We start from the raw sequence: 12896 nt of genomic DNA, 5'->3' as shown, positions 1-12896 counted from the left end.
TCTATAGAAGGCTATGAAATACTGTAAGCAAAAGAGGAGTTGGGGAGATTGAAAAAGAGCAGATGTGTTCCCAGATATTCTAAACTATCTGGGAAGATTAATGTTGATCTTAATAAAAATATACATCCAAAGAATTCTGCTCCACTTGAAGAGAAAATATGATTATACAATTGGGAAAAGAAGTAAGATTTGTTTATTTTTATGCATATACACCTTGTTCATTCAGATAATTTTTATTAACATAGCCACCTTATGTGTAGTATTACAACCAAAACATCATGTTTCTTCAATATGAACTTGTTAAGAAATATAAGCAAAATAATACATGCAAAGTGTCTTGCAGACTCAAAAATAATACACGCACCTCAATATTAACATAAGTAGTCTTTAGGGAGAGAGAGTGAATAAATTTTTATGTTGTATCGCTATTCTTTTTTGAAAGCCATAATGAGTCCTATAAATTATGAGAAAGATTACATTATCTAAGAGTAACAGGAGAAAATCTTCCACTAACTAAAATAAATTTATAGTATTAAATATAGCTTAATATCATATAGTACATAAATCTATGTTCTCAATGGAGACATTTACACCCAAATGTATACATAGTTTCCTAAGAAACTGAAAATCTTAAAAAAAGTATTTCAAACCATATACACATATGTATTGAACTATAAAATCATGCAAATCTTAAGAGTATATTTTTATCATTGGAAGTATTCACAAAATAAATGTTTTTCATCATGTCCTAGTTACTAAACCTGAGGAGAAGTTTACTGCAGTTCAGTAATTACATATATGTTTCCTGGAAAGAAAAATTCTTTGAAAATAGATGATATATATATCTTTGCTGCTTCATGTACTTTTTCTGGTCCAGAGCTTTTTCATGGCATGTTTCATCTCTCCATTTCTCAGAGTATAGATTAGAGGGTTCAACATAGGGGTGATAATGGTGTAAAACACAGTCAAGGATTTATCAATGGGTAAGGTAGAAGGAGGTCTCACATACAGAAAGATACAAGGGACGAAGAAGAGGACCACCACAGTAATGTGGGAGCCACAGGTGGATAAGGCTTTGTGCCTACCTTCTGTACTAACATTCTTCAGGGAGTGAAGGATGACCCCATAGGAGATGAGTAACAGCATAAAGATGACTGTACACATTGCCCCATTATTGGCAACCACAGTGAGGCCAATAATGTAGGTGTCAGTGCAGGCAAGTTTTAACAAGGGGTACATGTCACAGCCAAAGTGGTCAATGACATTGGGACCACAGAAGGGAAGGTTGTAAACAAAGAGAAGTTGAACTACAGCATGTAAAAACCCACCAACACAGGCCAACAGCAGCAGCAGAACACACACTCGCTGATTCATGATTGTGGAATAATGCAAAGGTTTGCAGATGGCCACATAGCGGTCATAAGCCATGATCACCAGGAGTAAAATCTCAGCACCACCAAATAAGTGTTCCATAAAAAGCTGAGCCATGCAGGCTTGGAATGAAATGGTTTTCTTCTTACTGAGTAAGTGAATAATCATATTTGGGGTGATTGTGTTAGAATAAAGAACATCCATATATGATAAATAGCCAAGAAAGAAATACATAGGGGAATCCAGGGTTGGACTGACCACCACAGTCACAACAATGAGTAGGTTGCCCACCATTGTCACAATGTACATTAGCAAGAACACAACAAATAATATTTTCTGACCCTGAGGGCTCCGAGTGAGCCCCAAGAGGACAAACTCAGTCACATTCCTCCTTTGGTCCATAGAGTCTTCTGTATGTCTTATTTCAGAGTTCAGGACAAAACTACCTATAAATATAATTCTTACTAGTGACTTTCTGAAGTCTTATGATAATTTGTTTATTCTTTCCACATATAAGCAATATGGTTTATGTTCCATACTTTCAAGTATTATCACGTAATGCTGATTAAAACCTCATCACTTACCTGAAAAATCTTCAGAATAATGGAGAGGCAAGTAGTTAAGAGACATATGGGGGAAAGAACACATTATTAATAACTGATTTGTCATAATTTGCTTTCTATTTGGAGGGTAATATAGTTGTACATATAGCTAATGCCTTACACAAAAAATTTAAATGGGTTAAATTTTAATAAAAGATTAAAGCAAGGTTTACTTTGTTTCACTCTTCACATGTTAAGGAGATAACTCTTTCATTTCTATGGGTGGGAGAATCTTCTTAACCAATCATTGAAGTTCCTAAGAGGTATATTTAACAATTTCAAAAAAATTAAGTATTTAGTAAATTTAGATAGCACAATATAAATACACGAAAGCAGTTTGGAAAAAGATTTACATTGTAGAGGACTTACATAGAGGTAATATCTAAAATAGACAAAGATCTCTAAGCAATTAACAAATGAAAATATAAATTAAATATAAAAGAAATTTAAAATATATTTTAAAAATTAAGGGAAGAGTATATCTCAATGGCCAACAAACGTATGTTAGTACACTGAAGCTCAACAGGGAACAGAAAAGTGAGAATTGAAGGAAAAGCTTGCTTGCTACAGTATCACTTCATGATCTTGAAAGCCATTCAATCAAGGTATACAGATGCTACATCATCTTTTAATTTTTAACACATTAATAAGCAATGTTCAGAGAACATATTAATTCAGAATATCAGCAGATTTACAAATATCTGCCCATGAAAATATCTCCAGTTAATTACAGTTGAAATTACTCCTTAAGACTAGTTTATGTTAGAGAAGGTCAATTTATCCCAGATCATTGTAACTCAAAATTATCCAAAAAGAGCTTGACAGGATAGACTCAACCTCCACATATCTTAGTAAATCACAGAGGAACTCTAGCATGGCTGATTGTGAGAATGACAAAAGAGAGCTTCTAAAAGAGTGAATTCTCACACCACCAATGTACTCTTTCAAAATGTAAAGCCTAGTTCAGAATCTTGTGTATAAATACCTGTCTTGATTTATCTGCATAAGAAGACAGCCTTTCAACTCACTTTCTGGGCTCTTCTGTCTTCTCCCTTGCTCTTCATTCACTGATGCCATCTCTAAGAAAACAATGAACATGATACATGCAGCATTAGTAAGCAATTCATAGAAAAAGAATAAAATCATTTGAAACATGTAAATAGGTGCCCAAATAGATGGCATTTTTGCAATAAATATGAACATCAACATTTTAAATACATATAACAATTGACTTAATTTCACTTCTGGGAACTTATACTAAAAAATTTCAAAACATTGCTTTTGTAGAATTATTTAACATCAAAAAAGACTGGGGAAAATATAAAGAGAACCAGATACATCAATTTCAGTGCTGCGTTATGAAGGATTTAATCAGTATGAAGAAACTAGGATGAGTTTCATCTGTAAAAACTGGCACATAAAAACCTACAGGGGGTTGAGTGAAAAAAATAAAATTTATAAACTGAAACATAAATATACACACATATATGAAAAATGGTTAATTTGAAAATATTATTTCTTCAAGAATCTTAGAAAAAAATTATAGTGATTGTATCTGAAAGGACTGGAAGAAACTGGTTTGGGATAGTTTGGAGGTTTATTCAACACTATTCCATTGCATAAATTTTATTATTAAAACTTATAATTCTCCATCATAGTTATAATTTTCATTTAAAAACTTAAAATATTACACTAAAAATTTCATGTTTAAGGCAAATAAAATGGAATATAGTCTATGCAACAGTAAATATTTAATATAATATATAGAATGAAGATTATAAAAATAAGAATCTGACTAAAAATAAAATGAATAGATACTAGTAAGAGTAAATGCAGAAATTAATTAACAATTGCTATATATAAAATAGATAAGAAAAAATGTTCCACTATATAACACAGGAAACTATATTCAATAATTTGTAATTGCTTATAATAAAAAAATATGAAAAGGAGTATCTATATGTACAACTGAATCATTATGCTATACACCAGAAATTAACACAGCATTGTAAATAAACTATGCATCAATACAAAAATTAAATTTTAAAAAATGTAAAAAAATTAACAATTGGTGTAACTCGATAAAAATTTCATTAATTCATTAAAAATTACTTATTGATGCCTTACTATAAATGCATCCTACTTTTCTAGGTACAGTGATGAAACATTATACAGTTTACATTCTATGAAGGAATTGTTATTAATAGCATGAACATACAATTTATTCTTCAAGTATAATTATCCTACATCATTTGAAAAAATAAAAAGTTTGCATCAGATTTATGAAGTTTTTTACATTCCAAACAGATAGGACCCAATGCTAAATTACCACCTTCATGATGGATACAGCAATTATTTAATACTTGATCTGACTGCATTTTTCCACCAGAGCTTCTTCATAGCATTAGTCATCTCAGAATTTCTTAGACTGTAGGTTAATGGGTTCAGCATGGGGGTGATGACTGTATAAAACACTCTTAATGATTTGTTGATTGGGAAGGTCTTAGCAGGTCTTGCATACATGAAAATACAGGGGACAAAGAAGCAGACAACTACAGTGATGTGGGAACCACAGGTCTGGAGAGCTTTCCATCTCCCTTCCTGACTCAGGTTCTTTAGGGAGTGTAAGATGACTCCATAGAAGATGAGTAAGAGCAGAAACACAGTAGTGCAGATCAGTCCTCCACTGGCCACCACTAAGATGCCAATGACATAGATATCAGTGCAGACCAGTTCCAATAAGGGGTACATGTCACATGAAAAGTGATCAATGACATTGGGGCCACAGAATGGGAGCCCATAAATAGTGCCAAGTTGAATAACTGAGTGCAGAAATCCTCCAACCCAGGACACCAGCAGCAGCACAACACACACCCTTTGCCTCATGATAACCAAATAATGCAGGGGCTTACAGATGGCCACATAGCGGACATAGGCCATCACCAACAGAAGGAAGACCTCTGATCCACTGAAAATGTGCTCTATAAATGGATAAGTCATGCAAGATTCAAAGGGTATGGCATTTTCCTCAAAGAACAAGTCTGAAAGCAATCTGGGGGAAATAGAAGAGGAATAAGCCATGTCCATAAATGATAAGCTAGCAAGAAAAAGTACATTGGTATGTTCAGGGTCTTACTGACACTTATAGTCATGACAATGAGCATGTTGCCCAACAAGGTCAAAATGTAGAAGAGCAAGAACATAACAAAAAGGACTTTCTGCTCCTTTGGATTCTGTGTGAGGCTCAGGGGGATGAAATAAGTTACACTGCTCCTTGGTTCCATCTAGTCTGTACAGGTGCTGAGGTCACATTATTAGAAGCAATTTACCTACAAAACAGGTGGAAAATCTTTAAATGTATTATACGATTAATCTATTTTACCCATTCAATTAATACTACATGTATGGAGTATCTATTCATGTCCAATGTGTCATAGACATTGTAATTACCAAGTTCAATGAGGCAACATTCCCAATCCTCAGTGATATAATATATGACAAGGGATCAGACACTTCCAGACTCATGTAATAAGTGTCACTGTAAGGATATTCACACACAGCTAAGAGTCACAGGGTAGGAATGTATCAGCAAACAAGAATCAGAGAAGGCTTCCCAGAGGAGGCAATGTTTATCTGAGTTTTAAAGAAATAGTGAAAGAACAAGAAAAGTTGGGAAGAGGATTTCATGAACAGGTCCATAATTTATAAAGTCACAAAGTGTAATATTGAGACCCACTTAAACTAATTTACATATACAGGGTGAGGAACTCAAACTATGAACAGAAGTTCACTGTTCTAGATTGGCACAGAACTCACTAAGGCCTATTTCATGTGGCCTTTAGTTGGCTATTTCTCCTTTTCCTGAACAATAAATGCTGAAGCAGTCAAATTTGGGTCTCCAGCCTTTACTTTTACACTAGCTTCCAATTTTTACATGCAGTGTCTCCGATTTTGGACATGCACAGTTGGATATCAATTTAGCAAATATAACACAAAATTTAAAATTTTCCACAAATCTAAAGGTGTTCCCCATTTCATGAAATGGTACCGCGTTCAATGTAATTGCTCAGACAGAAAAGCTAACAGTATTATTCACTCCCTTATTGCTCTCACATGACAAATTGATAACTTAAAAAAAATGCTACTGTCTTTACTTGGAAAGTGTATCACAAATTTGATTATTCCCTTTCCCCCATTTCCTTCTTGGCTCACTGCAATAGCCTCCTGCCAAGTCGCTCCACTTTTATCTGGACTTCAATAATTTGTTCTCCTAAAGAAGCCCAAATGATTTTCTTTAAATCTTCTTCTGATTATATCACTCAAGTGCTCAAAACTCCCACAGTGGATTGCAATCATTCATTCACATTTTAATATATCACATTTAATATTCACATTAATGAGAACAGTAATTCCCATTTTTATTTGAAGAACTAAGGCTCAGAACATCTCATTAATTTCCCCAATGTCACACTTTGTTCAGTGATTAAACTAGAATTGGATTCTAAGTTTGATTTATTTCAAAAATATTTAATTTTTACATGATAAAGACAGTGATATAATGGTGAGCCTGGTTGCCAATACTTACTGGTAGTCTTACCTTGTGGAGGCTTGTTCACAATCTGGAGGATGACTTAAGTTACTCTCAAAGACTTGGAATTCCTCTTTCATTCAATACGGCCACAGAGGGGAGATAATTAGGGAGCTGTATATATTTTCCTTCATTCAGCTGTCTGTTCATTTCCTATTTAGTCTTCTCTGGTTATTCAGAAACTACTATTATTTGCACTGTAGATAATTTTAAAGAAATTCCACAGTGTGCATAAAGAAACAAATATTCACTATGTGGGATAATTTATTAAAAAGACAAGTAAATTCATGTTTACATAGGAAGATAGCAACTAGCCATTTCCCAGGGAAATTTATGTCGAGGAACTTCTTTCTCTACTAAATTCAAAATAGAAAAACATCATTCAGTTGTTTAGTCCTACTCATTCGAACATGTCAGTGTGGCCAGATTAGTCAGCTTGAGATTTCTAGACATTGTGGGGCTGTTTTTATTTTATTTTTTGCATTGCTTTAAGTCTAACCAAGGTCATCCTGAAATATATATATCAGTTATTAAAAGGATGTCACCTCTTTTCCCCATTGGGATCAAATCATTGGACATTTTCTCCCATGTAGCTGCATTTATGATTGTCTTAGAACTGGAATGTGTCCAGGACTGATTCTTGCTTAATTAAATTCACTGGGATTTCCCACTGCATTTTAAAAGTACATCTATGTGTAAAGATATTACTAAACCACATCACACAATTAGGATCAAAAAGATGGAAAATGAAGAAAATAATCCTCTAGAGAATCATGTTGAGACTAATGCAAGTAAAAACAAAATATCAGCCCAATCATTTTGATTCAATGAAGATTAATTTATGATATATTTTCACACTAGCCACAGCAAGTTTTTCTTTCTTTTTATTTAGTACTCGATCTATTCTGCCTTATTGTTTGGTTAAATGTATAAAAAATTTAATCATCAAATCAGATATAATTACTAATTATTTATACAATTTCTTAAATAAAATATTTAGGGTACTTATTTTCATACACAAGCTGTGTTATGGGTGAGAACACAAAATTAATAACACAGGAAAATAAACTTATATAAAAGTTCCTATCTACCTGGATTTTATATTCTTATTCTGTAGCCAGACAATAATGAAAGAGAAAATTTAATAATATATTTGTAGTCCAATGCCATTCTTATAAGACAGCAAATTAAGCATTTTTTTCGTTTGTTTGTTTTAAATTAAGCATTGTTATAGAGAAAAAAGGAAGAAACTTACTGTGGAAAATGTAATCAGAAAATACCTTTCTTAAAATGTGATGTTTAAGCTGAGATGAAAAGAACAGGAAGTGACTACCAGTGGAAGCACTCTTATATACAGTAATATTAAATAAAGATTAAGCAAAATTATCTCATTTCAGAGATGACAGGCTCTACACATAGAAAACACTAAAATTTTAATAGGAATTTTTATTGCAATACTATGTTGCAAAGGAGCGATGAGGGTCTTGTCTTGCTCCTGATCTTAATGTAAACACTTTCAAACTTGGATGTTGAGTGTGACGTGTGGTGTGGTTCTGTAATATATGACACTAGTTGTGTTGAGGTACTTTCCTTCTATATCCAATTTAATGAGACTTTTTATCATGAAAGGATGTTGAATTTTTATACTATCAAGAAACAACATGAAGAGAAAATTAAAAAAACAATTCTATTTGCAACAGTATAAATTAGAATAAAATTCTTGGGTAAATGTAAGCAAGGCGATGAAAGTCTTGAACACTGAAAGATACAAAAAGTTGCTGAAAGACAATAAAGAAGACACATGTAAATAGAAAGACATTTATGAGCTAGAATTTTAATATTGTTAAGATGTCAATGCTACCTAAATTGATTTACAGATTCAGTGCAACCTTTATCAAAATACCAAAAAATTTCTTTACAGTAAAAGAAAAATCCATCCTAAAATTTATTTTTTTTTCTATTCTGGTTGCTATAGCTGGGACAACTTATACTATGCTGAATAGAAGTGGTGAGAGTGGGCATCCTTGTCTTGTTCCAGATATTAGTAGGAAGGCTTTCAAATTTTTGCCAATGAGTATTATGCTGGCTGTGGGTTTGTCATGAACAGTTTTTATTATGTTGAAATGTGTTCCCTCTGTGCCACTTTAGCAGGATTATTTTTATCATAAATGAGTACTGAATGTATCAAAAGCATTTTTCTGCAACTATTGAGAAAAGTATTTATTTTTGTCCATTCACCTATCTATGTGGTCTACTACGCTGATTGATTTGCATATGTTGAGCCGTCTTGTGTCCCTGGGATGTATCTAACTTGAACATAGTGGGCAATCTTTTTTATGTGTTGTTGGATTCTGTTTGCAAATATTTAGATGAGAATTTTTCATCTATATTTATCAAAGAGAGTGGCCTGTAATTTTCATTATTGGCAGTGTCTTTTTCTGGCTTTGATATCAGAGTGATGATGGTGTCATAGATTGACTTTGGGAGTGTCCCCTCCTTTTCAGCCCTTTGGAAGAGTTTGAAAAGTTTCAGTATAAGTTCTTCTTCCTATGCTTGGTAGATTTCCTCAGTGAAGCCATCTGGTACTGGACTTTTTGCAGGGATGTTTTTTACTGGTAATTCTATTTTACTTCTAGTGCTTGTTCTGTTCAAATTATCTATATCTTCTTATTTTAGTTTATTTTTTAATTGACATACCATCAGCTAAAATGTGTCAATTTCTATGAAAGCTCAAATAAAGACATATATCCACAAATTTGGGGACTGTGAATAATTCATGGCAGCAAAAGATGCTAAACCTTTTCTGACCAACTCACTGAAAATGTTAATCAAATCTACATCAGAGAGTCCTCTGTTTAGGAAAAAAAAAGACAAATTTTAATTAAACTCTATGGAAATGATTACAAATTCTTGAGACATTTCATAATCAGTTTTTCACAATATATGTCTTAATTCAGAATGGGAAAACAAGATATTAAAACATGTCATTTTCCTCAAAACAAATAAGTAGTGTTATGATATTATAAATATATTTTATGGGAAGTTTTCAAACTTTGAAAAATAACCCTAAAATTTATCATAAAATGCAAAAATTTAGAAATGGTAAAAACCTTCTGAAGAAGTATTTAGGGGAGTTCTATCCTTAATAGGTATAAATGCATATTAAAAGTCCTTGACTGCTGAAGTATGTTAGCGGTGATATTTTAAATGGAGCCTTTGGGAAATGATTAGATAATGGGAGCAGAACCCTAGTGAGTGAAAGTAATATCCTTATAAAAAAGCAATGTTGGTGAAGATTAAGAAAATTTGGACCCTTGTACACTCTTGTTTGGAATATAAATTAATGCAACAACTATGGAGAATAATATAGGCATTGAAATAGGAAAATTCTTTCTGAGCAAGACAAAATCCAAAGAAAATATTGAAAGATTAATTATGTAAATGCAAAATTATTTCTACTTCTTCAAAAACATTCTGCACAGTATAAGTATATCAAAAACTATTCATAAGCTGGAAAGACAATAACTCCACATATATGGTAAGTGGAATAAATTCCTTAGTGTTTAATTAAATCATAAAATCAGTATGGGTAATATTAGCAATCAAATAAAACAAATGATATTCATTAATAAGTAATTCATGAAAAAGAAATACATATCACCTTAAACACATCAATATATGTCCAAATTCTAATTATATTTATCTACTTATAATTAAAATATACAAGTGAAACACAGTTTCTTTAATGAGATTGTAAAATATCACAAAGTTTACCAAGCACTGGTTTCTGAGAATCTCATCAAATGTGGAATTTCCAGAATGAAAGGAGTAGCGAGTTTAGTATAGGATTGTGGATGGCATTTTGACAATAACTATGAACACCAACATTATAAATACATAAACCAGTTGACTCAAAAATTTCCCTTCTAGGACTCATGCTTCAAAATTTCAAAAACATTGCATTCTACAATTATTTATCCTAGAAAAAGATGGGAAAAACCTGAAGAGGACTGGGCATTTAAATTTGAGTGTATCTTTATAAGGAAGTTAAGTAGTATGATGGAAGTTAAATAGTATAAGTTAGATCTATATAAGACCGTTCACAGAGATCTTCAGGAGCAGTAGTAGTAAAATGCAAAATTTATACACAAGGACATAAGCACACTCATGTATGAAAGTATGCTTATATTTGCAAGATTACTACTTGAAAAATATCTAGAACAGAGTAGTGACTGCAACTGGGAGAACTGGGAGACAACGCTACAGGATGGAGAAGAGTTCTGTTCTACAGTATTTCAGTTTGCATGGGTTCTACTTCTAATATTTATTATTATCCATCATACTTCCAAGTTTATTTGAAAAATTAAAATACTATACTAAAAATTTCAAATGTAAAGGAAATGAAATTGAACAAATAGTCTATATAGCATGAAGTATTTTAAATAGAACAATAAAAAATGAAGATAAAAGATAAGAATCTGATATAAAATAAAACTAACTGTGAAAAAGTTACAAAGTAAATACAGGAATTTAAAATTAGTGTAACTATAAACATTCCATTAATTAATTAATTAATTAATTACATATTGATTATAGATTCCCTATTGTAAATGCACCCCACCTTTCTAGGTTTTGTGATAAACCAGACATTATACAGTTTATATTCTAGCAGGAAAATTGTCATTGATAGCATGAACATACAGTTCATGTTTTAATATAATTTTTGCAATTCCTTTAGAGAAAAGGAAATTTCCACCAGATTTATGAAGACTTTTACATTCAGGAAGATTGGTCCTAAGGTTAAATGAGTTTCATCATGATTCACAAAGAACTTACTTAATACTATATCTGCTTTTTTTCTCCAGAGTTTCTTCATAACATTAGTCATCTCAGAATTTCTTAGACTGTAGATTAATGGATTCAGCATAGGGGTGATGATTGTATAAAACACAGTCAATGATTTGTCAAGGGGGAAGGTCTTAGCAGGTCTTACATATATGAAAATACAGGGAACAAAGGAAAAGACAATTACAGTGATGTGAGAACCACAGTTCTGGAGAGCTTTCCTTCTCCCTTCCTGACTCAGGTTCTTTAGAGAGTGCAAGATGACTCCATAGGAGATGAGTAAGAGCAGAAACACAATAGTGCAGATCAGTCCTCCACTGGCCACCACTAAGATGCCAATGACATAGATATCAGTGCAGACCAGTTCCAATAAGGGGTACATGTCACATGAAAAGTGATCAATGACATTGGGGCCACAGAATGGGAGCCCATAAATAGTGCCAAGTTGAATAACTGAGTGCAGAAATCCTCCAACCCAGGACACCAGCGGCAGCACAACACACACGCTTTGCCTCATGATAACCAAATAATGCAAGGGCTTACAGATGGCCACATAGTGATCATAGGCCATCACCAACAGAAGGAAGACCTCTGATCCACCAAAAATGTGTTCTATAAATAGCTGAACCATGCAAGATTAAAAGGATATGGTGTTTTGCCTAAAGAACAAGTCCGAAAGCAACCTGAGGGTAACAGAAGAGGAATAAGCCATGTCCATAAATGATAAGCTAGCAAGAAAAAAGGACATTGGTGACTTCAAGGTCTTACTGATAGTTATAGCCACAACTGTTAGAAGGTTACCCACCATGGTCAAAATGTAGAAGAGCAAAAACATAACAAAAAGGACTTTCTGCTCCTTTGGATCCTGTGTCAGGCCCAAGAGGATGAAATAAGTTACATTGCTCCTAGGTTGCATCTAGTCTGTACAGGAGCTGAGTTCACATATTGGAAGCAGTTTACCTATAAAACAAGGGGAAATTTATTGAATGCTTTTTAAACTTTGTCTTTTATTTATCCATTCAACTAAAAGTATGCATGTAGAGAATGTATTTGGGTTCAATGTATCACTCTCATTATGATTACCAAGTTGAATAGTAGTAGGTCCCTACACTCAGTGGTATGACAAATAATGAGATCAGAAAATTCTACACCCATGTAATAAGAGTCATTATAAGGATATTCACACACAGCTAAGAGTCACAGTGTAGGAATATATCAATCAAACTGGAATCAAAGAAGTCTTCCTAGAGGAAGTAATACTTCAATTGAGCTTTAAAGTAAAAGTAAAAGAATGACAAAAGATGGGAAAGTAGTTCCATGAAAAAGTACAACATTTATAATTGTAAAGATATGCAGTTCAGGTATAACTGAAGTGATAGAGCACATGATTTAGAATGCATGCGGTCCTGGGTTTAATACCCAGTTCCACCTTTAAAAATAAGTTAAAAAAATAGACCTAATCACCACCCCCAAAAACAACAAAGAATAAT

General features: G+C 32.9%; 1 protein-coding gene and 2 pseudogenes across 1 annotated transcript; all 3 read right to left on the bottom strand.

Moving 5' to 3' along the window:
* Positions 1-855: 855 nt before the first annotated feature.
* Positions 856-1773, bottom strand: LOC140693205 (olfactory receptor 4A47-like). The gene has a single exon (XM_072957221.1). It carries the CDS (start codon positions 1771-1773, stop codon positions 856-858), a length of 918 nt encoding a protein of 305 aa, XP_072813322.1.
* Positions 1774-4325: 2552 nt separating this feature from the next.
* On the bottom strand, positions 4326-5257 carry LOC102528866 (olfactory receptor 4A47-like; annotated as a pseudogene).
* A 6015-nt stretch (positions 5258-11272) lies between these two features.
* On the bottom strand, positions 11273-12322 carry LOC140693457 (olfactory receptor 4A47-like; annotated as a pseudogene).
* Positions 12323-12896: the final 574 nt, after the last annotated feature.

Source organism: Vicugna pacos, unplaced genomic scaffold (assembly GCF_048564905.1).
Source record: "Vicugna pacos unplaced genomic scaffold, VicPac4 scaffold_19, whole genome shotgun sequence".
NCBI classification, from domain to species: Eukaryota; Metazoa; Chordata; class Mammalia; order Artiodactyla; family Camelidae; genus Vicugna; species Vicugna pacos.
Note: the sequence above shows the minus strand (reverse complement) of the source record. Positions and strands in the feature narration are given on the sequence as shown.

Coding starts and splice junctions, on each gene's coding strand:
- LOC140693205 (XM_072957221.1), bottom strand. CDS start 1,773: ATGGACCAAAGGAGGAATGTGACTGAGTTTGTCCTCTTGGGGCTCACT.